A 26041-nucleotide genomic window follows, 5' to 3' on the forward strand; every position below is an offset into this window, starting at 1 on the left:
GAAAAGCCAGAGACCTGAGAGCCACCCCTGCACGGGTCAGGTTCAAATCAGTCTTACAAACTTGAGCTGCTCTCTGGATAAGTGGGGGCTTAGAGTGGAAGAGTTTCTAAAGAAGTTTAGACGAGGAAGGAAGAGAGGAGTAGGAAGGGGCATAGTAGGAGAAGGGGAACTGGTCAAGCCTTAGAAATTAACCACCTGTAATCATGTATGTAATCCCTGTGCAGTGTGAGGGAGGGTAGCCATAGAAAACCTTAGGGATACCTCAGTGCAGGTGCTGCCGACTAAGGGGAAAAGGAACCCCAGGTCACCAGTCTCTCAAGCACCTTGCTTTGGGAAGCCTCCCTACCTTGCACCTGAAACACTTCTGGGAAAACAGTAAAATTAGCAAAGAAGAGATCCGTCTTCCCTAGCTGCTAGCAATTCCCGAGTCCTCATGGGCAATGAATGAATAGTAATGATATTACCTCACCTCAGCCTCTAGGACTTAGCAGAGACTAACAGAGCAAATCTAAAGTCCAGTTGCCTCGTTCAAATTCTAGCCCAGTGTTTCATAGCTGTGTAATAACATATATAATCGAAAGAACTTTTTACAGCATTAAGTCAGGTGAGAACCCACCTGTAATTTAGAAAAGGAGGCTTGGGTAACAGGTCAGTTTTATTTCTAGAGGAACGGGAACCAAGCAAATGAAGTCACTCCCATCATAGGGCCTTCAGCACCCGCATCACAGAATTTCAGATGTCAGCCAACAAGCTAAGAGTTTCAAATGCTGAATCCCATTTACTAGTTCATCTATCTCTGTCATATAAAGGACGGCCCAAGGGAGCGTCTGTTTATGCACTTGTGGGGTTGGGGCACAGGTGCACACAAACATCCTCCACTCCTCCCACCTCTTTCCCCGGCTCCCCTGACCATTCTAAAGCAGGGTCACAATGGATTTCCCTCCGTCTCCATGGAAGACATTGGCCTCCAGACCAAGGAGAAGTGACAGAGAGGAAAAGAGAACTGGGCAGTTCACTGCATAGGAATCACGGGCCTGAGGATAAAGCAAAAAGAAACTCCAAGTCACCCACTAGCAATAGATAAGATAAAACGATTGGTTTTTTAGCACACCCCCAGCCCACCATCTTTCTGTTTGCTGCAGATGGTTAGTGGCTCCTGGGCCGTGCACCAGACAGAGAGTGAGAAAACAGAAGTCGTGTGCCTAGCCTACTTAGGCACAGTTCTATTAAATTAATTAATGCTTAGACCAGGGCCGCTGGAGGCTTCAGGCTAAGGATATGTTCCTCTAAGCAAGGTCTAGGACAACTTGCATCAGAAGTTCTAGTGATACCCACTAAACCAGAAACCTCCTGAGCCTGTGCAAGCATACGTGAAGTTAAGGTGGAGGCCTAGGGATGTGCACATTAATCAAGCTCTTCTTAGAAGCCTCAAACACAAACAGGGCTGAGAACCACAGCCTGGGAGACACGACGGATCGCTCACTGTCCAGAGGATGTGACACTAACCCATTCGTATGCAGGGAACGTTATAACTTGGATTTATAAGTATTTTTATTCTGTACTTATATTCTCCCCATCTCCATACAAACTACACACCGAGATTTCGGTACAGAAGAGCACGTCCACCACGCACTGGTAACACGCACTGAATATGGCTCTGCAACTATGCTGATGTGATCACCCCTTGGTACAGTAACTGCCGTGCTTAGAGCAGTAAGCTGCAGAGAGCTGATCTGAGCTTCCATCGTGAATCAGAAATTGAGACGAGGACGCTGGCCTCCAATTCCCCATCTCAGCCTTGGTCTAAGAAGGAAGACAGAAGCACAGAGTAGGACCGGCCTGATGTTGGAGTCTCTGCCGTGAGCCCAAGTTGTCTCCCACTCACATTCCTTCTTTACTGTAACTGGTAGGAGGACGAGATTCCTCCGAGCAGGAAGTCGAAAAGCTAGGGAACGAAACTTACCATCCACCCTGCCAGTTGTCCAACGCTAGATCCCAATTATGGTGTCAGCAGAGAGAGGGTGCTTTGCTGAGCTATAATTAACAGCCCCCTTCCTCCGGCGGAGGAGAAGTGCTGGAGTAGGAGAAACACAGAGCAGGTGATGGTTACACCTGCAGACAGTTCTGCTGACAGCTACAAAACCAACCAGAGCTGCCAGCGAGGGCAGCGCTCAGCCAGAAACACGGAGAGGGGCGGCCGAGGCATCCACGAGCTTCCCTGCCACGCCTCCAGGTCTCAAGTTCTCTGTTACCCACGACCACATGTGCTGTCTTCCACAAGACCGAGCACTCCCCCAAAGTATGTGGGTCAGAGGAAGAAGGAGCGCGTGGCGGCCGGTCACCGATCAAACCATTTCCTCGGTCACGGAACGTCCAAAGATTAATAGCACTATTCTATTTGTGATAATGTCGCTGAACCTTGTGATCATAAGACATTGGAAGTTACAGCAGAAAACCTTGTCTCAACTTGAACAAAAGAAAAAAGCCTTAGTCATCCAGTGGTGCAGACTCACTCAATAGATATATTTTCAGGACCTACTGGGTACTAGGGGCTGAACTAAGCATCAACAATACAAAAAAAAAAAAAAAATCAGAGAACCAATCTCGGCTCTCTTGAAGTTTAAGGACTAATTCGGGAGAGAATAACTAAAGCATCAAACAAATACAGCTGTCACTTGAGGTCAGTGATTAGTACCAAGATAGGAAGTAAAGCCAGTTGTGGTGGCATACGCTTGTAATTCCAGCACTTGGGAGGCTGAGGCAGGAGGATCACTTTGAGTTACGGATCAGTCCGGGCTACTGAGCGACACCCTGACTCACACAAACAAACAAAAGAGAAGAAAGCGAAGGGGATAAACTCAGTCAAGGAAGAACTCTCTTTGGCCACCAGCACTGGCATTGTCTGCTGAAGGCCTACTGTGTGCATGGCACATCCTGTGCTGAGGAGAGAGACTCAGCCCAGCTCAACATCCATCAAACATGAGGAAGGGAGAAACCCTGGGCAGGGAACAGTCAGTACATGGCTACAGGGTGACAAGCATCTGTGTCTGTGCTTCCTGTGTGACTAGAGGGGGTGTGTGTGTGCAGAGACCAACAGACAGACAGACAGAGACAGAGACACAGAGCATCGAGATCAAGTCAAAATCAACCTCTGCTCCCTACCTATTTTGAAATCCACTTAGCCTCTTATACTACCTTCTTTTTTCTCCTTTGCTCTCCTCACGTTCTTCTGTCCCATTCTCCCTTTCTGCAATGCTAGCCCTTGTTTCCACACCAAAGAAAGATGCCCCGTCTCCCCACAGCTTGCACAAGTCTATATGCCCCCTTGAGCCATTGCCATGGCTCCCGTTCACTACTTGATCCTCTGCCTTCCAGCCAGCTTCCTGCTCTCTGCTTGTCACAGAGGCCAAGGTATAGCATGGTCTTGCAAGGGGCCACTGTAGCACAGCTCTTCCAGATTAGGGGCCTGCCTGAAGACAAGTGTCCCACATCTGGATAATACTCACACCTCCGTGTCAGCACCCAGTCCCAAAGCAAAGAGGCACAATAGATGACAACATGAATTGGGCACCCACTCACTTCCATCTTGAAGACCCTATCAGTCAAAAGCAATCCTCAGCACTCGCAGAGACCAAGCACTCAGAATCCAGCACCTTTCTCTCAGGCACTCCAAACTCTTTACTGACTGATGTTCCATGGCAGAAACAAAAGCTGCCATCGAGCTGGCTACTTAGGAAGAGCAGAGGGAGGCGAATCATCTCTTAGGAATCACACAGTGGAGCACAGACTAAATCTCCCAGTCCACACCTCATCAGCTGTCCACCTTAGCTTTTTCCCCTTCAGCCTCCTGCAACACATCTGTCTCTTCCTAACGTACCTGTCACTCAGCAGGGAGCAATCATTGGAAGCCAAGATCCAAACTATTTCTGCCTCTGTGAAGAGACCCAACCCGTCCCAATCCTAACCTGCCCCTACCACTTACTTGGCTCTCAGAAAGGCCAGCTTCTTCCTCAGACAGGAGACACGGTAGTAGCAAGTCCGTTTGACGGCTGTGCTGCAGGAGACAGCCTCTGTGTGCAGATTCTGCACCATGCCAGGCTCAGGGGAGGGCTGGCCACATGGCGGCCAGGACCTTGAGGGCTGCAGGTTCACTCTGGAGGAGCATGGATGCCCTGCCTCTGCAACTGCCCCAGCGGATGATAGTGCACTCCTCCCCACACAATCTCCATGCTCAGCTGTCCCATACAGAAAACGGGCCCGGGGTGAGAGGGTCTGTGTGTTCTAATGCATCAAAGTCCCCCCTGCCTTCTCTTTGAGCCACGGTTCCATGCTGAACCCTCTCCTATCCTTCCACATCTGGCGGTGGTCTGGACACTTGGCAAGCTCCTGCTCCCTCTGTCCTTACAGGGAGGACGGAGGTGTACCTGCATGTGATGTCAGCTGCTGGCGCTGGAGGGAAAGGAGGGGCAGCTGGCACTGCTCCCAGAGGGATTGCTACTTGGCTCCTTCCTTAAGGTAAAGATCACCTGAGTCGAGCAGCCCAGTGGAGAATGCAGGGGCTAGACAGGTAGGTGGCGCTATTGTGCTGCAGAAATCTGCAAGTTTTGTGCCAGAAGCAGCGGTACTGTAAATACCTCTCCCAGCAGGACATGGTGGCCATTGAGTTTCTTAGTGGGAAAGGGTTTGTTATGGCTAACAGGCTAGAGTCCATCATTGAGGGAAACCAAGGTAGGAACTCAGCAGAGAAACTGATGCAGTTGTCTGTCTGTGTGTTCGTGGCCACATCTGGAAGCAAGAGACTGATTTCAAGGTTCTTCCTTGTTCCCTCTTTCCCTTTTTACTTGATGCAAGATCTCAAGGAACATGCAAATGACTCAACTAGTCCGGCTAGCTAGTCTGTCCACAAGGATACTTCACCTCCACTCCCCAAGTACTGGGACTACAGATGGGCTACATCCCTACACGGCTGTGGACGCTAGGAACACAAAACTCCAGTCCTCACACTTTGCCCATTAAGCTCTCTCTTCAGCCTCCCAGTGGGTGACATTTATTCGTTGCTTGCTTTTGTTTTTCCTGACAGGGTTTCTCCCTGGCTGTCCTGGATCTCTCTCTCTCTCTCTCTCTCTCTCTCTCTCTCTCTCTCTCTCTCTCTCTCCCCCCCCCCCCCTAAGCTGGCTGAGAACACAGAGATCTCCCTGCCTCTGCCTTGCAGTTATGGTAATAAAGGTATGCACTACCACTGCCTAGATGATTAAAAAAAAACAACAACTAAATTAGGGGGTCAGCAAGATTGTTCAGCAGGCTGAAATGAAGGCTCTTGCTAAACAAACCCGGAGAGCTGAGTTCAAACTAGAGAGATGGAAAAGAGCACAAATTCCTGTCCAGGCACATGCACAATAGTTAGGTGTTTTTAGACCTTCGGCGGGCAGAGGTTCTTGACGCTAAGACTGAGCACCTCAGTGGCATCCCTGAAACCCACATGGAAGGAAAGAAGTGACTCCTGAAGGCTGGCCTCTGACTACTACATGCCCAACTTGATATACATGCTCCCCTACACACATGCACATGCACACATCACAGACAGACAGACAGACAGACAGACAGGCAGACAGACAGACAGACAGACAGACAGAGAGAGACAGTAACAGAGAGACAGAGATGTGATTTTAAAATTGAAATAGACAGACAGACAGACAGACAGACAGACAGACAGACAGACAGACAAATACCTGACCTCTAGACTACTCACATCCCACCTTAGGGATATCTCATTCCTCACTACTCAGAAGAAGAGATCCTGAAGCTACCGTCTCCCCTCCTCCATCACCTACGACTGCACCGGTGCCATTTGCATGCGTCATGCTGTCACTCTCCCTACCCTCTGGGCCTCTCCTCCTTACCTACCCGACACCTGGCTTCCAGACACTTCGATAGGAGCACAGTGCAGGAGAGCAGGCTGGGATTCGACTCAGCCTTCTTGAGGACCTCCCTCCTCCCACACCCATATGCGCACATCCAATTCTTTCACAGCCTAAACCAGATCTTTGAATGTCTGCAGTGCTGGGGAAGGGACCGGAGACCTCCAGGGCACTACAGCCAGTCTCTCTCCACTAAATTACCCTGAATCTCCAAGAGTACATTTTAAGAGGTTTCATCTGAAGCTCACAGCCCCTGCCTAGTCTGCCTCTCCATTTGCATGTACCAAGTAGCAGTTCACACTCTGGATGCTGGAATTTAAGACGCACTAATCATGGCTGCACTCCAAATTCTTCTGAACATACACAATATATTAATACTTAATGCAAGCACATACAAAACACTAGCCATGGAGCGGGCATATCCTTATTATAGATCATCACCCATGCAAAGGGTTTAATTTGCACAAGCCTGTGAGGTATGATTATTGCACACATTTTACAAAGGAGACGTGTGAGGCACACAGGTATCTTCCCTCAGTATCGCATGTACGAGGACAATGGTTCTCAACCCATGGATCTCAAACCCTTTGGGGGGTCAAAGGACCCTTTCACAGGGGTCACGTGCTAGATGGCTTGCATATCAGATATTTACATTGCTATTCGTTTATAACTCTTTTTTTTTTTTGAAGATTTATTTGTTTTATATACGTTGAGTACACTCTAGCTGTCTTCAGACGCGCCAGAAGAGGGCATCAGATCTCATTACAGATGGTTGTGAGCCACCATGTGGTTGCTGGGATTTGAACTCAGGACCTCTGGAAGAGCAGTCAGTGCTCTTAACCGCTGAGCCATCTCTCCAGCCCTACATTGCTATTCGTAACAGTAGCAACGTTACGGTCATGAAGTAGCAATGAAATAATTTTATGGTTGGAGAGGGGTGGGGGTGTCACCACAACCTGAAGACCTGTGTTAAAGGGTCGCAGCGTTAGGAAGGTTCAGAACCACCGTGCTTCAGCCAGGATTACAACACACGAAGGGCTGAGCCTCCAGACCATGATGCCTTTCTCAGCTGCACAAGCCAGAAAGACTCAAGTTCATCCTGGACAGCCTCCCAACCTGGATGTCACTCTCGTCAGCTCTATTTCTCACATTTTTCATTGGCTCCTCTTTTTCTGTCCTCGCTACCACCATTCAGAAATATACCATCTGGTCTCCGTCTCAATGTTGCCATGGTAGTAACTCCTCCCCGCCTACCGCCCTCCTTGCTGGATTTATCCCCCCTCTTTCGTTTTCTACAGAGCATCTCCTACTACTTGGTAGCTTCTTTTTTGGGTGTCCATTCCTGCTCACTGGACAGTAAGCATCAAAGTGGCTAACCTGATCGCAGCTGTATAGATAATGCCTAGAGTGGATGGCATACAGTACACACTCGGTAAATATTTAAGAGACTGGATTAGGCTAAGTGTTATCTGCTTCCAGCTCATCTGTTTGCACTTCCAACTGTGTATTTCTCAAACCACTGCACATCTTGGCACACACCTGCCACCCCAGCGTTTCGGAAGCTGAGGCAGAAGAATTGCCAGTAAGAGGCCAGCCTCGCCACGCAGTGGGACCACTATTGTTTGTTCTTTAAGAGGGCCTGAAGACAGCGAAGTCGATTAGGTGTTTACTCCGAGTTCAGTCTCTGGCAGCCAGAAATAAAGTCCACACATTTGTAGGCAGACACATTTGTAACCCCAGTGCTGGGTAAGCAAAGTCGCCCAGCCTTGCTCAGTTAGCAAACACCAGAATCTCAAAAATGGACTTCACCTCAATAAGGGCACCCAACGTTGATCCCTAGCCCTCACAGGCACACCTTTGTGTCCCCGTGCAAACACACAAGGGCGAGGGACTCTTAGGCCCCACCTTTCTCTGAGGATTTATACCCAGTTAATGGTTGCTGGAGGAGGAAAAGACATTTCTCCAGTGGTGTAGCCACTGATAGGTGGCTCCTACATCTGTAAATACACCCTCAACAATTTTGTAAACGACTCAGATTAAACTCAACAGGGCATTTTTTGTTTGTCTAATTCATTCCTACCTTTAATAAGAAGAAAGACAGAAAGCAGAGAAGAAAAAGCAGGCTCCGTTAAACACTAACTCTGCAAGTGCATTCCAGGCATTTGGAGCCACTCTAGGCTACAAGGGAAGTTCAAGGCCAGCCTGAGCAACTTGAGGCTTCCTCAGAAAAACCTCTGCTTATAAAGTTTGCCCAGGTAGACACAGGGCACCCCATCTGTCCAGATCCCTCCAAGGTTTCCTGTCAATCCACAGCACTCCTCACATGGTGGCATCAAAGACCACTCCACCTGCTCGGATAATCTCCAGTCTCTTAGCAGAAGCCCCCTCCCAGGACAGCAGACTTAGGTATCTGTGGTTCCTGAGCTCCCTCCCTCTGTGTTCTCCGGCTCTCTCACAACCCCGTGCTTGTGTACATCCTGTCCCTTTCCCAGGAAGGCTGTCCACGTGACACTCCCACTCATCCCAGAGCTCTCAGCTGAAGCATCCCCCTCCAGAGTCTTTGTGGATGCACCTCCTAGCTTCCACCCCAAGAACAGTAAGCCATTCCCAGGCAGGTGCTTAACTTCGTCTGGCCTTGAGTCTCCCAAACACTGGGAAAAACAAAAAAACAAACACAACAACAACAACAACAACAAAAAGAGTGCTATGTTAAGAAAACATAGAAAGGACTCACCACACAGTTTAGAACTTAACAAGGATTGTTTTGTTACTGAACATATAATTTCAAGTCCATAATGACATCGTACAGCCATTTGCAAGTGTGTTTCGCTATTACCAACAAGACTGAAGGGTGATGTCACTCCTTAGTCTGTTTATCCACCACTGTCTGGACTTTGCATTTGAAGGCACTCCGAATCCCACTCACATTTTTTATCTGGATGATCTCTTAGGTATGCATTTTTATTTATTCTTTGAGAATTTCATATATGCATATAATGTATTTTGATCATATATCTAGCACCCACTCCTCCACGAACGTTCTTTTTCCATCCCCTCCCAACTTCACGTCCGCTCCTCTTTGTTATTGTCGTTATTTTATACCCTCCCCCACTGAGTCCAAATTAGTGCTGCCCTAGGAACAAGGGTAGGCGACACCCACTGGAGCCACCCGGTGGCTATCAACTGCCAATCATTCTCAGCTCAGCGAGGCTTCATGAGACCTTCCATGCCTTTGCTTCCATAGGTCAGAAGAGCATAACTGCATGACTCCACTCAAGAATCAAGTCTTACTGGGAGGCAAAATGAGAGTAAAAACAGCAACATAAACAAACAAACCTCCCATTTATTTAACACCTACTAAGTACCTAGTTTATTCATCACCTACCTAAAGTCTAACACGTCACATACAGTATTTTAGCTATTCTTCCCTAGGTATTATAAACAGTAGACCTTTACAAATGAAAAGACTAAAGTTGAAGAGAGCCAAGTACCTTATACTTACAGTTAGACATGGTGGCATGTCTTTATGGTGGCATTTGGGAGGTAGAGGCAGGAATATCTCTGTGAGTTCAAATCCAGACTGATCTGTGTGAATCAAGTGGCAAGCCAGCTAGGGCTACACTGTGAGGCAGTGTCTCAAGTATGTGAGTGAGTGAGTGAGTGAGTGAAAAAACAAGGAATTAAATATATAAATACATGATAAAATACTCAGTTACCACCTAGCATGATGGGATACATACCTGTAATCACAGACCTCATGAGGTTCCCGCAGAACTGTCACAAGATCAAAGACCATCATGAACTACATTGTAACTACAATGTAGGCCAGCCAGGGCTACATAGTTATCCGTAGTGAGACTTTATCTCAAAAGAATAAAAACAAGAAAGCATTTAGAGCCAGGGAGGTAGCTCAGTAGAAGAGAGTTTTCTCGCCATCTGAAAAGCCCTGGGTTTGATCTCCAGCACCTCAAATTAATTAATTAACGAAAGAAGAAATTTTAAGAAGAAATAAAGTCAGGTGTGACACAGACCTTTATTCCCAGCACTTGGAAATTGTAAAAAGAACAAGATTTCACCGTCATCCTCAGTTATACAATTAGTTTGAGGCCAGACTGGATTGCTAAACCATGTCTTGAAAACAAAACGAAACCAAAAAACAGGAGACAAGAAAAGTACTGCCAATAAAATATGCCTGGTGTAGGTATTTGCCCTTACCAATACAGCAGGCCCCATCAGCACCCAGCACTCCTCCACCCATCTTGTAGCTGGGCTCCAGCAGCTTCGCTGCATCCTTTGGATCGCTCATAAAGCCTCGTGGCATGCATGCCTGCACACAGCGATGTCTACATGAGTGCAGACTCTGCTTGCAGGGCCAGGGAACTGCAGCCTGGCCTTGGCATTTACATACCTGCACCTCCTCTCCAGCTCTCAACTTTCCTGCTGCTGACAGGTAATGAGGTCAGCTGAGCCCACGTTCTCCTGAAACTCACCTGACTCACACAAAGGGTCCTCAGTAAAACAGCTCCTTTCCTACAATCTGGGCTTTGTTAAGAAGTCCCGGCCACTGGGAGAGACAGACTAAGTGAGTTCTGGCTACCTGAGAAGCTAATTGGTCTAGTTTAGGGTGAACCTGAAGACTAGTATTTCAGCCTGGCACTGGTCTCGCCTAGAAGCAGGAAAGCGGATTAATGTTCTGCACAACACACACACACACACACACACACACACACACACACACACACACACACGCACAACTTTTCCTTTTTACTGGAAACCTGGCAGGAGTGTAGCAGTGTCCAACTTCCGAGACAAACCTCCTTCTGACGCCTTACCCATTTCCCAGTAAATGGAGTCATTATATAAAATTAACCTTTCTCCCTGACATCACGGCTGCCCCAGAAACCACTGTTGCCCCATTTGACCAGAGAGGGATGGTTCATTTATAATTGTTAAGACAGTCACAGATTACACCAACTCACTTCTGTCCACCATGGAGCTAGTCCAGGAAGATTAGATTCCTAGAAATGTTACAACTATCTCCATTTATGTGAGCATTCCATAATATCCACACAATGAGACAATCACATGGTGATTACTCTATTGTCAAGTGATGTATGGTTGGTGTAAGGTGGTTATCTTGTTTCTAAACACTATGTCCCTCCTGGACTTTGTACAGGTCTGAAAAGAATCAATGTTTTATTAAACTAACTAAAAGAGCATCTTATAAAAAAAACTATAATTTTAAAGAATTTAAGATTTTTTTTAAAAAAAAATCAATATTAATTTTCGCCTGTTCTACGAAGCGAGCTTTCATGATCCAGAGTATTAGAGGCAGCCACAGATGGCCTCGTTCTTGGTTACCGTCAATCTGTAATAGTCCTTACTGCTTTTGCCCACCCCACCCCCAGAGGAATGTCACAGAGTAAATGGGAAGATTACAGGAAAGACTTACAGCACAGGAAACGTGGCTGCTAATGACACAGTGCAGTCTTCCAGAGAAGTGAGGGGCTGGAAGCCCAGCTCAGTCAGTAAAATGCTTGCTGACATAAGCAGAAATCCCATCTTCAGGAGCCTGAGCTTATAATCACAGCCAGCAAGGGGGAGGCAAAGACAAATGGATCCCGGAGGCCTGCTGCTAGTTTAATCAATGAGTTCCAGGCCAATGAGAGGCCTTTCCTCTCTTCTACATGAAAGAAAGAATGGAAGGAGGGAAGGAGAGAGAGAATGGATAACACCTGAAGAAATACACCAGAGATTGACCTTTGACCTCCACCAGCATCACTGGCCCTCTACACACACACACACACACACACACACACACAGAGAGAGAGAGAGAGAGAGAGAGAGAGAGAGAGAGAGAGAGCGCTCAGCTATCAGAGTAAGGCACATGGCTTGTAGTAGGGCTGCCCCTATGTAAATGCTGGACGCTACAAAACCTCAAAAGCATCTCCTGCAAGAGGACCTGATTGAGGACTGCCTGAGAGACCAAGGATTGCTGGTTCGAATAATGCTAGTCAATCAGACAGTACTGTTTAGAGGAGATGCTTTCTTGGGACCAATGGGGGTGGAGGGTATTAAAGGAGCTTGCAGCAGTGCTGAGAGAGCTTGCTGGGCGGTTCTCTCTCTCTCTCTCTCTCTCTCTCTCTCTCTCTCTCTCTCTCTCTCTCACACACACACACACACACACACACACACACACACATGCACGTGTGCGCGCGCTCCCAGAGTCTGTGTCGTTGACTCTGCCCCAACTCACCCTCTACCCACAAGGGCAGGTAGGGCTAGACAGAGAGCCATCCAGGGCACAGGCAATATCAGGCCTCCCTCCTTCTCATTACTACAGAAGATCTCTTTAGATTTAAATCTCAGTCCATTACAGCCCAATGATGAGTGAAAATGTTAAAGGAAGAATCAAGTATAGGTTATGACCCTGAGAACTTGTTCTCACAAGTAGAAGGAACCTAAGAAGGGAGGACTTCACTGGGAGTGGCCATGGCAAACTCAGGGCAGCTCTGGGCAGCTCAGATGGGAGCAGGCACAGGGACCACCCCACCCGAAGCACACTTCTGACAGATGTCAAGTGTGATGGTTTGCATATGCTTGGCCCAGGGAGTGGCACTATTAGAAGATGTGGTCCTGTTGGAGTACGTACGTCACTGTAGGCATGGGCTTTAAAACCCTGATCCTAGCTGCCTGGAAGCCAGTGTTCTGCTAGCAGCCTTCAGATGAAGATGTAGAACTCTCAGCTCCTCCTGCACCATGCCTGCCTGGATGCTGCCATGTTCCCACCTTGATGATAATGGACTGAACTTCTGAACCTGTAAGCCAGCCCCAACTTAAGGTTGTTTTTGTAAGAGTTGCCTTAGTTATGATGTCTATTCACAGTAGTACAATCCTCACTAAGAAACCAAGCAAGTGGAGACAAATAATTTCCATACCCACTTTGGAGAGGTTAGGAAACTAGGCAGGTTCTGGATGGGAAAGAAATTTAGGGAGCTTTTCTAAGGGCTACAAGTCTAGAGGTGAACCTTTTAGGAAGGTACACATGGCCAGACAAGGCGGCTGAATGTCATGTTTACCAGTGTCTGTTTCTGAGCAGCCAACCAAAAGCAGGTCTGTTCAAGTAGCAGCATTCGAGAGACAGGATATCCTGGGGAGACTGCTGTCAGGGTTCCATGTGGTTCGGAACTTAGTTCCCGATAGCATGGCAGGAAGAGAGGGGTTGGCAATAGATCCCAAAAGATGAACTACAGCTGAGGACATCACACTGAAAAACTGGGCAGTATTCGTCCTGAGATACTCAGCACACAGGCACAGAGTGCTGGCTTAGGGACCTCTCGGCCATTTATTTTAAGGGTACTCATGCCAAAAGTCTGTACAGCCATACAAATGCATAAGCTACTCTGGTTTAAAGAATGCTCAGATCAAAACTGATCATTTTGACTAATTAGTGTTTGGGGGGTTACCTATCCACAATGACTTCATCTAGACTGGGCTGAACCAGTCTAGATGAACTGGGCTAATAATGGGCATAAAAGTGAGAAATGGGACAGAATGCCAAAGAATCCAAACGTAGCATTTAGAGAGAGCTTGGCATGTTGGTTCAGGACAGAGTCTCTTGTGACCCACTCCCCGCCTCTGGCTTGCTTTCTCCTGTAAAGTGGGAGTTCATTACTTGGTGAGGCCTGTTGGGTCGCAAGAACCTTCGTTCTAACCTGAGCGGGATGCTTCTCTTTTACAACTCACGCTACTCTATTTCTATTTCAACTCTGTTCTGTAGGATTCTGTATGTAGAGCTGGGAATGGCAGCCCATGACTGTACCCAGCAGGATGGAAGCACGAAGGCCAGCTATCGTGGGACCTTGGCTCAAAAGTGAGTGACATTGTATTCACCAAGAACATCGCCTTTTCAGGTCTAACCTCCTTCTGTCAACCAGCTCCTGTTTGTTTGTTTGTTTGTTTGTGTGTTTTTGTTATTGAGACATGGGTTCTCTGTTTAGCCCTGGCTGTCCTGGAATTCACTCTGAAGACCAGGCTGGCTAAGAACACCGAGATCCACCTGTCCCTTCCCCTGGAGTGCTGGTGTGTGTCACAGATCTCAACCAGCTCTTGAAATGACATTGCTTCAGAACCCATTGTCTTGACTGTAAAATCCGTTTTGGAAAAGCAGATCACTATACAGTAACTCGATCTGCTCAGTTTCCTGCAGATCACAATTGTGCACACCTGATGAAGGGTGTGGTAGGATCGCTCTGTAATCCTAGCAGTTGAGATCCAGGCAGCGGGGTCAGTCATTGGCTGATAAGTAAAATCCCTACGTTCTTTTTCATAGGAAATCCTTTCAAGTTAGTCAATATTAGACTTGCGAAATAATTTTGTTTGTATTTTTCAAAACAAGGTCTGTATATATGACTTGGGCAGCCTTGCAGCGATGTAGACCAGGTTGGCTCTATGCTTCCAGGGATCTTCCTATCCCTACCCCTGACTCCAGAGTGCTGGGTTACAGGCAAAAACTACCAAGGCCAAAAAGGCAAAAAAAGTTTCTTGAAGTGGCAAGATGGCTTACCAGGTAAAGGGGCTTGCCGTCAAACCTGAGAAACCAAATTCAATCTCCAGGACTCACATGTAAAAGACAGAGAGTCTCCTGAAAATGGTCCTCTAATCTCCACATGTATCCAAACATATAGACACACACACACACACACACACACACACACACACACGCACACGCACACGCACACGCACACACTAAATGTAATTTTTAAAAAAACTTTTTAAGTAAATGACCTTTTCTAAATGTAAATTGATTTTCTTCTTTAAAACACACGCATCTCAAGTCAAGCACAGTGGCATTCCTGAGCTTGAGGAAACTGAGTCAGGAGGATCTCAAATCCAGCCCAGGCTAAGCTACTTATCAAGAGGCTGACCCAAAATTAACAAACCCTAGGGCCCCTGTGGTAGGCCAACTGAGGCTTTCTTTTAATTCCCCATCTGCTGCCCTGCTCTCTCCTGCTATAATTCAGAGTGTGTGTTCTGTGTGCTAGAGGCTGGGGGGGGGGTGTCAAGGTTCAGCACTGCAGGTCCAATCATCTTTCCTTGATGTATATAAAAACCGATTTTAATTCACGACCAGAAACCTTTCTGTTTCTACTCACAGCACTAATGAAACAGCTCCTGGCTGGTCTTCACAGCCCTAACACAGAACCAGCAGCTCTCAAATCCTCAGCCCAGCATTCAGGAGCCTTCATATTCTTCTTGTAGCCTTTCTATCAACATAGCAATCGCTTCTCCAATAACCACCAACACACACAACTGCTCCACTCCTAATGATCTGGCCTTCAGGGACAATGAGTGCCCACCCCAGGACACACTAATTGCTCAAGTACAAAACATTCTTACCCCAAGCAGAAATGAAACAAAATTCCTCTTCCCTACTTGAGCCATGCTACCTTCAACCTTTAAAGTATAATGTGCACATTTAATCCTAGAATCCTAGAAGGCAGAGACAAGTAGTCTCTGTGAGTTCAAGGCCAGCCTGATCTACAAAGCCAGTTCTAGACCGTCAGGGCTACACAGAGAAACCCTCTCTTTTAAGAGCCTAGTCAAAGCATGACTCAACTCCTAAACGTGCCCAGAGCCTTTGGTCTGCAGTTGGCTTCCTCCCTTGGAGAGGCCCCATGCCTTCAGCATCTGCAACAGTGTTGTTCCCTCTGGATTCTTGGGCAACAGTTTCTCTTTCCAGTCATTCTCCAAGGATAAAGGCCAGATACCTCCTCTTCCACTTCCCGGAGCACTCACACACAGCAGAGGCATCCATCAGAAGTGCTTCACCCCATGTCTCAGCCATTTTTTCCCACACCTCCCACAATACTCCCGATACTCCCGTTTCCTCAAGCTTACCTTTCTTCGCGCACTCGAGGACTCAGGAACCTGCTGGAATCATCGTCGTGGCTGCTCTGCTGGCTGCTCTGCTGGCTGCTAAGGAGAAGACACAGAAGGAGAACCGTTAACACTTCTCTAGCTTTCTCAGCCCTTGGGAGAGGTCGTGCAGACTTCAACTACACAAAGAAATGGCGTTACCAACCCAAGTGAGAGCAGACCATTCTGGTGGAAGCGGAATGCCAAGCCGAGAAAAGATATTAACTGCTGACCGTTGCTGTCACAATGTCCAAGGCAGCTGCTCGGCTGTCTAGACTGCAGAAGGGAGGTCCTAACTTACTTCCTGAATCCCCAAGCATGTATACCTCGGTAGGCAAAGCACTGACAGCTTCCAACCTCGTTAGTCAAGCAATCTGACAGGATTTTTCTTCAACTCACGCAAGCCCACAAGGAGCTGGTGCAGTAGGAGAGGGAAGGGCTTGGAAGGTACCTGAGAGGGAGATTGCCAGGAAGATTTGACTGGGATCTGCCCCACCTACCAAGTCCCTGCCTGAGGAGGAGGGCAGAGAGGGAGGGAGGGGACAGACACAACCCCTGCTCTACCTACTCTGAGGGCTGCATGAATACAGAGCTGAGTTCAAAAGCAGAGTCCTAAAGCTGGATGTGATGGCACACACCTCCAATCCCAGCACGTGGGAGGCAGAGGCAGGCAGATCTCGGTGAGTTTGAAGCCAGCCCAATCTACCAAGCCAGTTAAGATAGCCAGGGCTACAGAGAAACTGTTTCAAAATAGAATGCAGAATTTTATACAACCTGGTAATATGTTTTAAATAATATATATTTAAAACATCTCATAACAGAACTTTGCTCCAGCGTTGCTGACCTGTGTAACTTCATACTGGGGTCTCTTATGCAGCGCCGTGGAGGATGGGAGCTGGGGAAGAAATTCCAAGTCGCACAGCTCCAGAGGCAATCCTCGAGATAGATGGGCCAGTGCACGCTGTGGAAAGTACTTGGCAGGAAAAGCAGAAGAGGGGTGTCTAGAGTTCGGGGTTCTTACAACATTTATAATAGATAACGAGTTCAACTGACCCAAAAGACCAAGATGAGCATGTCAGCCTCTCTGAGGAATAGGCTGGCCTTGATCTACTTTGGCAATAACAGGTTGGCAGGTCCTACTTGCCACATCCTTCTTCTAGAATCCAAAGCATAAAACTAAGCTAATTCAAAGAGATCCCATACTTTGGCAGTCGTGGGGCACGCCTTTGATCCCCGTACTCACTAGGGAGGCAGAGGCAGTCGGATCTCTATGAGTTTGAGGCTCTCGTGGTCTTTACAAAGTGAGTTCCAGAACAGCCAGGGCTACACAGAGAAACCCTGTCTCAGAAAAAGAAGGTGGGAAGGGAGAGAAAAAGAGAAGGAAGGAGGAAGGAGAGGGAGAGATTTGACCTGAGATTAGCAAGTTACTCCACTAGATGGCACTGTTGTTTCCCAAATCATAACCAAGCCAGCACCTCGGTCACCAGAACAAGTTGAGTTTTGAGCGCCCCCTTCTGGTCTTTCCATGGTTTGGAAAATTCAGCTAACAAGGAAATAAAAATGATTGGTCACCTTCAAAATGTGTAGTGGTTCCAAGTAACTGATAAATACCAAGTAGGGGCCAACAAGGTGGCTCAGTGTGTGAAGACACCTCCAAGCCCTGAGACCTGCAACCTAAGTTCAATCCCCAGAACTCATACTGCATTAAGAAAGAACCATCTACCAAAAGTTGTCCTCTGGCACTCTACACACACACACACACACACACACACACACATACACACACACACACACACACGCACACAAGAAAACAAGCCTGCACACACTCAACGAAGCCAACAGGAGGTAGTATCAAGGCAATGATCGAGTCTAGACCATGAAGCCTAGGCCACATAACATGGTCCTGTAGTAGGAAGGGGACTCATGCCCAGTATACTGTTACAGGTTGAATTAATACTTCACTTTTTTTTATTCCCTCATATATTATATCCTGACCGAAGTTTTCCCTCCTTCCTCTCCTCCCAGACCCTCCCAGCCACCTCTCCTCTCCCCCGAGTCCACTCCTGTATTTCCCTTCAGAAAAGGGCAAACCTCCCAGGGATCACACCTCACTTCTTACTTATATGACTCTGAGTAATTTATCTCACGACATTTTCCTCTCTTACTTGAGTGATAGCTACGGATAGGGGACATCATTGGTACTTCTTCCCACACAAAGCCATAGTAAGGTTTATAAGAACAGGTATGTGTGAGGCTTAGATACCAGGGTTTGGGACACACGTTAACCACTGTGCAAGGCTGGATGGCACACCATGGAAGACGCGCCATTTTGTTTGATGCACAGCATGGAAGACGTGCCGTTTTGCACAGGTAGAAGAAGTGAATCAGACATGGATCCTACACTCGAGAGTGAGAAGTGATGACTTTCACAAAGCATGAGAAGCTTTGAGAACAGAAAGCAGGCCATTTCTTTCTGGAGCCAGTAAAAGGACAGAGTCTCGACAACAAGATTTTTGCATTGCAATTTAAAACAGGACAGACTTAAGCATTGAGAGAGGACATGCCTGTCACCCCAGTACTCAGGACCCAGAGGCAGGACAGTTCAAAGCCAGCTGAGTCAGATACCCCGAGTCCACTAGGTGGTTCATGCTTGCAATCCCAGGACTGGGAACGCAGAGACAGGCAGAGCTCTGACGCTCACTGGCCAGCTAGCCTAGAGGACTTGGCCAGTGAGAGACCCTAGCTCAAACACAAGGGAGACAGCACCTGAGAAATGACTCTCGATATTGACATGTAGCTTCCACATTCCACAGGCACACACACTCAAAACACACTAATACACATGAGCACACATGCACACACGCATGCACGGCACACTGTCTTAGAGTTTTACTGCTGTGAACAGACACAATGACCAAATCAACTTTTATAAGGACATCATTTAAGTGGGGCTGGCTTACAGGTTCAGAGGTTCAGTCCATTGTCAACAAGGCAGGAGCAGGGCAGCATCCAGGCAGGCATGGTGCAGAGGAGCTGAGAGTTCTACATCTGCATCTGAAGGTAGCTAACAGAATACTGGCTTCCAGGCAGCAAGAATGCAGGTCTTAAAGCCCACAGTAACACACCTACTCCAACAAGGCCACACCTACTCCAACAGGGCCATACCTTCTAATAGTGCCACTCCCTAGGCCAAGCATATACAAACCATCACACACACTCACATACACACACTCTTATATGCGCAGACACACACTCACACACTCAGGCATGCACACGCTCATACACTCTCACACTAACATACACACACACACACACACTCACACGTACACACACTAACATGCACACACACCCACACAGAATTCTTGCACAGATCTGAAGGAACCAGCAGTGTCCCAGTCTTGTTCCCCTCGTGCCTAGTACTGTAAAAGTTTGTCCCAGAGGGTCTCATTAATACTCAAAACAAGGAAAGGGCTAGGGGAAAATCCACAGTGATTCACAAAGCGTGCTCCAGAAGGCAGGCCATGGTGGGGGAAACTCTGAAATGCATGCTGGACAGAGTCCCTTGATTCCACTGAACTGCCATCCTTCTCCTCACCCCAAGGATCAGACACGCAGGTAGAAAACACAGGCTGACCTCATAAGCTACAAGAAGATGCACGTGTCCCCTCTAATGCAGATGGAACCTGCTATGGTTTCCATATTTTATTTAGTTTAGTGTCTTTTATTTTTGCAGTACTGGCAGTAGCGCCCAGGGCCATTCCTGTGTTGGCCAGTCCTCTCCCACGGAGGCATGGGCCTTCTTTTATTTTGAGACAGCACCACTAAGTTTCCCAGGTTGACCCTCAACATCCCTTGGGCTTGAACTTCCAGACTTCCGGCTTCGGTTTCCACAGTAGTTCAGACCCCAGGCACGTGGCACCACTGTGACCAGACCCTTTTCTGGTATTTCCTGAGTATGGTAGTTCTTCCTTTCCCAGGCAATGATGTTCTGTTCTCCTAAACTTGGAGGGTGTTTGAGATTCAGGTGGACCCAAGATGCCATGAGGCTGGCAAGATAAAACTCAGCATTCCCCAAGTTTGACGGAAGCCACCCACACCATGACTGAAGAGACGAAAGTGCCCATTTCTCTGCTTTTGGCAATAATCTGTCGACTGCTGCATTAGCAACAATTATCTCACGCTAATTGGGAGTTTTGAGAACACTGCAAGTGACAGTTATGGCTGTCTTTGACTAATAAACAAGGAGAAATAAATTCTCTTGAACTGTGGATGTGGTAGGAACAGACAAGCCTGAGTTTTCCCTTCCTTTGCTTCTTATTGGCCTTCTAACTCCCCAGGGCCAAGCTCACTTAATCCTCTCTTAGCCTAATTCCTCAAGAAATGAAGACTTACTGTGCTTGGTCATGATTTAATCCTCAATGGATAGAGCTGGGGATTAAATTTCGAGGAAATCCAATCATCGCACCCCGGAATCACGAAGGCTCAGGTTCTAGTCTCTACTCTGCCACTTAGCAGGGAGAAAGGGGATTTACTCTTTCCGAAAAGTCAGATGTGCTGTGTAACCACACATGCCTATAAGAGTGCAGTGAGCTGTAGAAACCGTAGGGATGGTGGCAGGTGGTGAATACCAATTGTACTGAATAGTCACGGTTGGCTTGCCTAATAGATACTTTGAAACTGCCAAGGAACCACAAAGTAAGAACTGAGACTGGTAAGGTGTTTGGTGTCTGCTCTTATTTCCGTATGCTCGTGCCTTTGCAGTATTGGGAGTTAAATCTAGGGCCTAAAGCACGCTAGGAAAAGACTGTACTGTTGAGCAATTATATCCATACAGAGGGAATTCTTTTTTTATTTTTCTCTTGGGCAGGAATATACATACACTCGTCACAGCATGTGTGTGGAAGTCAGAGAACTGCTTATAAGAATCAGTTCTCTCCTTCCACCATGTAGGGTCCTACAGATTGAACTCAGGTCCTCAGTGAGTCCCCTCATTCAGCCCCAAGAGAAATGCTCAATGAGAAAAAAACGGGAGGAGCCCCTCCCCCTGAAAAAACAGGGCCAGGCCATCACAGTTGGAAGAGATAACTACATGCACATGCCGAATTATATTTCCACATACACATGACTCTAGGGTTTACAGTTTCAGTTGAGGTAGGGAGGCACATTCAGGAAGAGAAAGGAGTTAACAGAGAAGTGGAGAAGAAAGAAAATCAGTTTCGGCTTGTCACCTGGTGAGTGAGTATGGGAGAGTCTAATAATAGAAATAAGTACACAGATGTGATTGGGACATTGTGACAGACTGCCAGCTTCTTACACAACACACCTAATAGTCTCAAATAGTGCTTAGGAAAAGAATCACAGGCTGGAAGCAAACTGCCAATCTGCCTACCGGCTTTGGAGGCTCTCTCTGTTTAACGGCTCCCATGGGAACCTGCCGTTAAGAGAGGTAGCTGGACAAAGACTTATAACGCGTTCAGAATGCGGCTCAATATTTTCCCCACTCACCGAAATCCACAAACACTTCTCTGTTGAAGATTTCTTTTCACCTCTAAGCATGGCCCCTGCCTGTGCTTCGTTTTATTTGGGTTTGCTTTGCTCTGTTTGAGACAGAGTATGGTTTTGTAGTCTGGGATTTAACTATGTAGCCCAGGCTGGCCTCAAACTCCAGATCCTTCTGTCTCAGCCTCCTGTGTAGCTGAAATTATAGGCAGCACTGGGTTCAGCTTCCGTGTTTGTCCTTTAAAGGGGGCATAGGTGTGTGTGGAGGGTCTCCTGCAAATCTTGTTTTTCCTTTTCTTCATCACTATTAACATAACACACTGCTCCACAGTTGTTAAATCTTTGTCAAAATATAATAAACTGGGTGCTTGGGGGCTAGAGAGAGCTATTAAGAGTTAAGCAGTTAAGAGGCCCTGAGTTCAATTCCCAGCAACCACATGGTGGCTCACAACCGTCTGTAATGGGATCTGATGTCCTCTTCTGGTGTGTCTGAAGACAGCTACAGTGTACTCACATACGTATTTAAAATAAAATAAAATAAAATGGGTGCTTTATCATGCACCCAGATGGTGCTCACAACCGTCTGTAACTCCAGTTTCAGGAGATCTGATACACTTTTCTGGCCTCTGCTGGCATGAGGCACCCACGTAGTACAGAAGTATATGCGCAGACAAAACACCCAAACACATAAATAAATAAATAAATAAATAAATAAATAAATAAATAAATAAATAAATAATCTATCTTTAAAAAAAAACTGCCCCTGCCCCCTGAAACCAAATAAGTAAATGAATAAATATAATTTAATGTTACAAGCAACTAGAAAATCCACTGTAATCCATCTGGGGTGGGGGGTGACCTTCACCTTTTTGTGACAGATAATTCAACTCCCAAAGACAGCAGAGCAGAGAGCTGAGTTTACTTACACAGTGGCCACCAGTCTCATATTGTGTGACTTTTACTTAATTAGAAATGCAGTCCTTAGCTTCCCTGTAGGTACTCAACATCCACAGGACTAGTGGCTTCTGTAGTGGGCAGCCAGAATGATCGTATTCTCCTCGGGAGCCTTACTGGACAGCACTTGGGTAAGACGTTTCTAGCTCAAACCTACAACTGGCACTCCAGCTCTGCCACTTGTGTTCTGAGCGACTCAGAGAAGCAAGCCTAAGTCCCCTCTCGATCCCCATGGCCTGTCTGTTCAGACCTAAGGTAAAAGGCTCCTTACAAAGACTGCGTGACCTGATTAATGTATACGCATCAACAAAATGGGTTGGCGATCAGTAAATGAACACCCAACAAATGGCCACGACCCTTACAGCTATTATCATAGCTTACTGCGCTCTCTTAACACCCAACAGGACTCTTGTGGTAAGCAGGTCCATTGCTGACCTCAGTGTCTCTTCTCCTCTCTTTGTATTTCACTATGAGTTTCCACAGAAACTCTCAATACACCCACACACCACTCGACAATCAAGGCCGGCGGACTGACTGTACTTCCTTCTGTCTCCCAGATCCCCATGGTCTACTTGTCACTCACTCAGCTGCTCATATCCGTCTCTCAGCACTCTACACCCAGATTACTTTAATGGACTCTCAACTGATTTTCCTGTTGCCAGTCTGGGCCACTTTCCAGCCCACCCTCTACAATGACAGTGATATCACTGACAAAGGTGTTTCCATTGATTCAGGACATTTCCTGTTTTAAAATCCTGGGGCTAGCCCAGGGATATAGTTCAGTGGTTAGAGAGCTTTACCCAATGTGCTCAGGCCTCTGGGTTTGACTCCAAGAACCCCAGAAGGAGCGTGCATATGCTTGCACACTCACACGCATGCTTATACGCACACACAGACGCACCCTTGGGCCTTCACACAATTTTGGAGCAAAGTTCACACTCTTATCTTAGCAGAGGCTTTACTGCTGTGTCACCTCCCAGCTCTCTCGTCTCCTACGTGTAGCTTCACTCCACCCATGCTTCTTGTCTCTGCCTTTGAATGTACTCCTTCTCTGGCCTGTCCCATACTCTCTCTACTTCTTTCTTTTGCTCAATATACCCAATGACCCTTACCCTGAGGTGACATTGGCCTAAGGATTGAGCCAAACACTGGCTCTAGTGTTTGACTGCCTGTCCAGATCTTAATGCTGTGAAAGACCACTTAGGCCGCTCAATTTCAACACTTAAAAGACACCCACATTACAAAATAGCGTCCACATTATTGGAGTGTTATAGGAGTTCAACTAAAACTCACAAGACAGGCTGGCACTGAGTAGACACACTATGTATCCAGATATCATGTCTTCCATTATTCATCAAAACTAGAAGCTTCAGGGGGGAAATCTTCCCGAGGACTACCACCTACATTCTAATATGTATCACCCTGAAATGGCCTTTTTCATGTTTGTCATGCTTAGATGGATTCTAATAAATAATTTGCTTCACAGACAAACATGGTGTCACACATCTGTAATCCCAGGACTTTTGAGGCAGAAGCAGGAAGGGCTCTGGTTTGAGGATAGTCAGAGCTACACAACAAAACCACGTTTCGAAAAATATATATGATAACAATTTCACTTCACTGTATCTTCACTATAACTAATAATCATCTAAATGTAAAAGTACCATTTTAATTGTGATTTCTTTCCATTCTAAGTGCCTAACACTACTAGGTGGTGGTAGGCCATGCTTATTCCACTAGCCCATTCAAAATGACTTTTTGAGTGCTCTCAAATCAACACAGATTGTGTACTTGCCTCCTTGTTCCTCAACATTTTCCAGATACCAGGGTTGAAAGGCTCCCACTCAACATTCCAGGACACGGAAGGGGTCACCTGTGACTGTTGCTTCAAGAACAGAAGCCCCGATGCTGAGATCTGGAGATGCCAACCAGACATGTATAGACTCCCAAACAAAGAGGCCATGACAACAGAAGCATCGGCGACCTCTCTGTCCTACACACATGCCAAAGACATGATCTGTCTCTCAGTCATGAAAGGTCAGGAGCTGTGCTTCATGCTTGACAGAACCTTCATCAGGTAGGGCTGAGGCTCTTCAAGCACACACTAGAAACAAAAGTTGGCAGTAGGCTGAGACCACCTACTGCTTGCTCCTCCTATTGAATGTTACACGAGTTTCAGATCTCCATGCCAATCACAATACAACCTATGGCAGACACAGATAATTATACTATGGCTGGGGAAAGAATAAATGTTCTATTCAATGCCCGGTGCCATGGTATTTTTTTCACAAAGAGTAAAGAACTCTTCAGCTACCTCTGGCCCCACACAATTAAAAGAATTATACTCACCCCATTGCATTCCTGGAATGAATTCTGAGAAAGGGGTAAGAGAATTTGTCTCGGCTCCAGCTCCCTTCTGCTGTTCTTAGCTGAAGCAGCACACGGCTTTTCCCCTACTTTCCACCGTCCTAGAGCAGCTTTGGCCTCCGTCCACTACTCAACTTCACAGTGAATCTTACATACTCTTGAAAGAGTAAATGCAAATTAACCAGGTCACTCAGAGGTAAATCTTTCACAAGGAAGTAATGCGGTCAACCAAGTCCCTTCTCAGAACCTAGAGTCTGCGAGGATTGGTCAAGACTCTGGACAGCAGGCCTCATAAACCTTGCCCCTTCCTGCTGTGAACATCCTGTGTGCCCTCCTGTAGAAAAGCTCTTGCTCGCCTAAGCTAGTACACTCTTGCAGGAAAGGCTCGAAATCAAGGCAAGTAAAAGCTATGATAATGCAAGACACCTTATGTCTTAGTCAGGGTTTACTCCTGAGAACAGACACCACGACCAAGGCAAGTCTTATAAAGGACAACATTTAATTGGGGCTGGCTCTTACAGGTTCGGAGGTTCAGTCCATTATCATCAAGGCAGGAACAGGGCAGCAACCAGACAGGCATGGTACAGGAGTAGCTGAGAATTCTACATCTTCATCTGAAGGCTGCTAGGAGAAGACTGACTTCCAGGCAGCTAGGGTGAGGGTCTTAAGCCCACGCTTACAGTGACACACCTACTCCAACAAGGCCACGCCTTCTAATAGTGCCACTCCCTGGGCCAAGCATATTCAAACTATGATACCTCACAACTTTCAGTTCAGACAAACACTCTGATGCTGTGGTTCCCTAATCTAAAAGAAGAGGTCAAGATGCTTTTCCATATGTTTCCTATCTTGGGAGTGAAGACTACACACAAGTACCATGTGTCTGCTCTGTACAACACCCTAGCTTCTCTCCAACAAAAATCCTTAAACTGTATCCCCAGCTGCCATGTTTTAAAGACATGCACATTACTTGATTCTAATTAACCTACATACATACCGTGTTTCTAGTCAATGACACCTAACTACCATTCAGAACTTCAAAACAGCGTCAAATAACACTTCTCGACCACAACAGATTGGGAAAATTCAAAGAAATGTAGCATGGGTTGTCTTGTGTTGTAGTTTACATATGAAATGTCTCCTGAGGCCCATGTTTTGAACACTTCCTTCCCGGCCATTGTTATTATTTGGCGAAGTGGTGGGTTCTTTAGGATAAGAAACTCAGGGAGAGGAAGTAGGCTAATAGAGGCAGGTCTGGGCAGACTATATGTTCCTAATCACTTCCTGTTGTCTTTTCTGGCTGCATCAATTGGAGACTGTTTTAAAAAAAATACCTTCCTAATTCCTTGTTCATCCTGGCTTCTGACCCAAGGGGTCCCAAGTAT

General features: G+C 46.8%; 1 protein-coding gene across 11 annotated transcripts in view; it reads right to left on the reverse strand.

Annotated features, from left to right (window-relative positions):
* The window catches only part of Gramd1b (GRAM domain containing 1B), a 239324-nt gene that overhangs the window by 107862 nt on the left and 105421 nt on the right, over window positions 1–26041 (reverse strand). For 5 of the 11 annotated variants that reach the window (XR_010053942.1, XM_063265091.1, XM_063265090.1 and 2 more), the window contains one exon: window positions 15819–15896. The exons of 1 other annotated variant lie outside the window; for it this stretch is intronic. Coding sequence is in view for 8 of the 10 variants with exons in the window: in XM_063265091.1 (XP_063121161.1) it covers window positions 15819–15896 (78 nt within the window). In the remaining 2 variants the exon portion in view is untranslated. Of the gene's footprint in view, window positions 1–15818; window positions 15897–16002; window positions 16022–16680; window positions 16810–26041 lie in introns of those variants that run through there. 5 more of the 11 variants (XM_063265084.1, XM_063265087.1, XM_063265085.1 and 2 more) reach the window with 4 other exon arrangements.

This window comes from Rattus norvegicus, chromosome 8 (genome assembly GCF_036323735.1).
Source record: "Rattus norvegicus strain BN/NHsdMcwi chromosome 8, GRCr8, whole genome shotgun sequence".
Taxonomy (NCBI): Eukaryota; Metazoa; Chordata; class Mammalia; order Rodentia; family Muridae; genus Rattus; species Rattus norvegicus.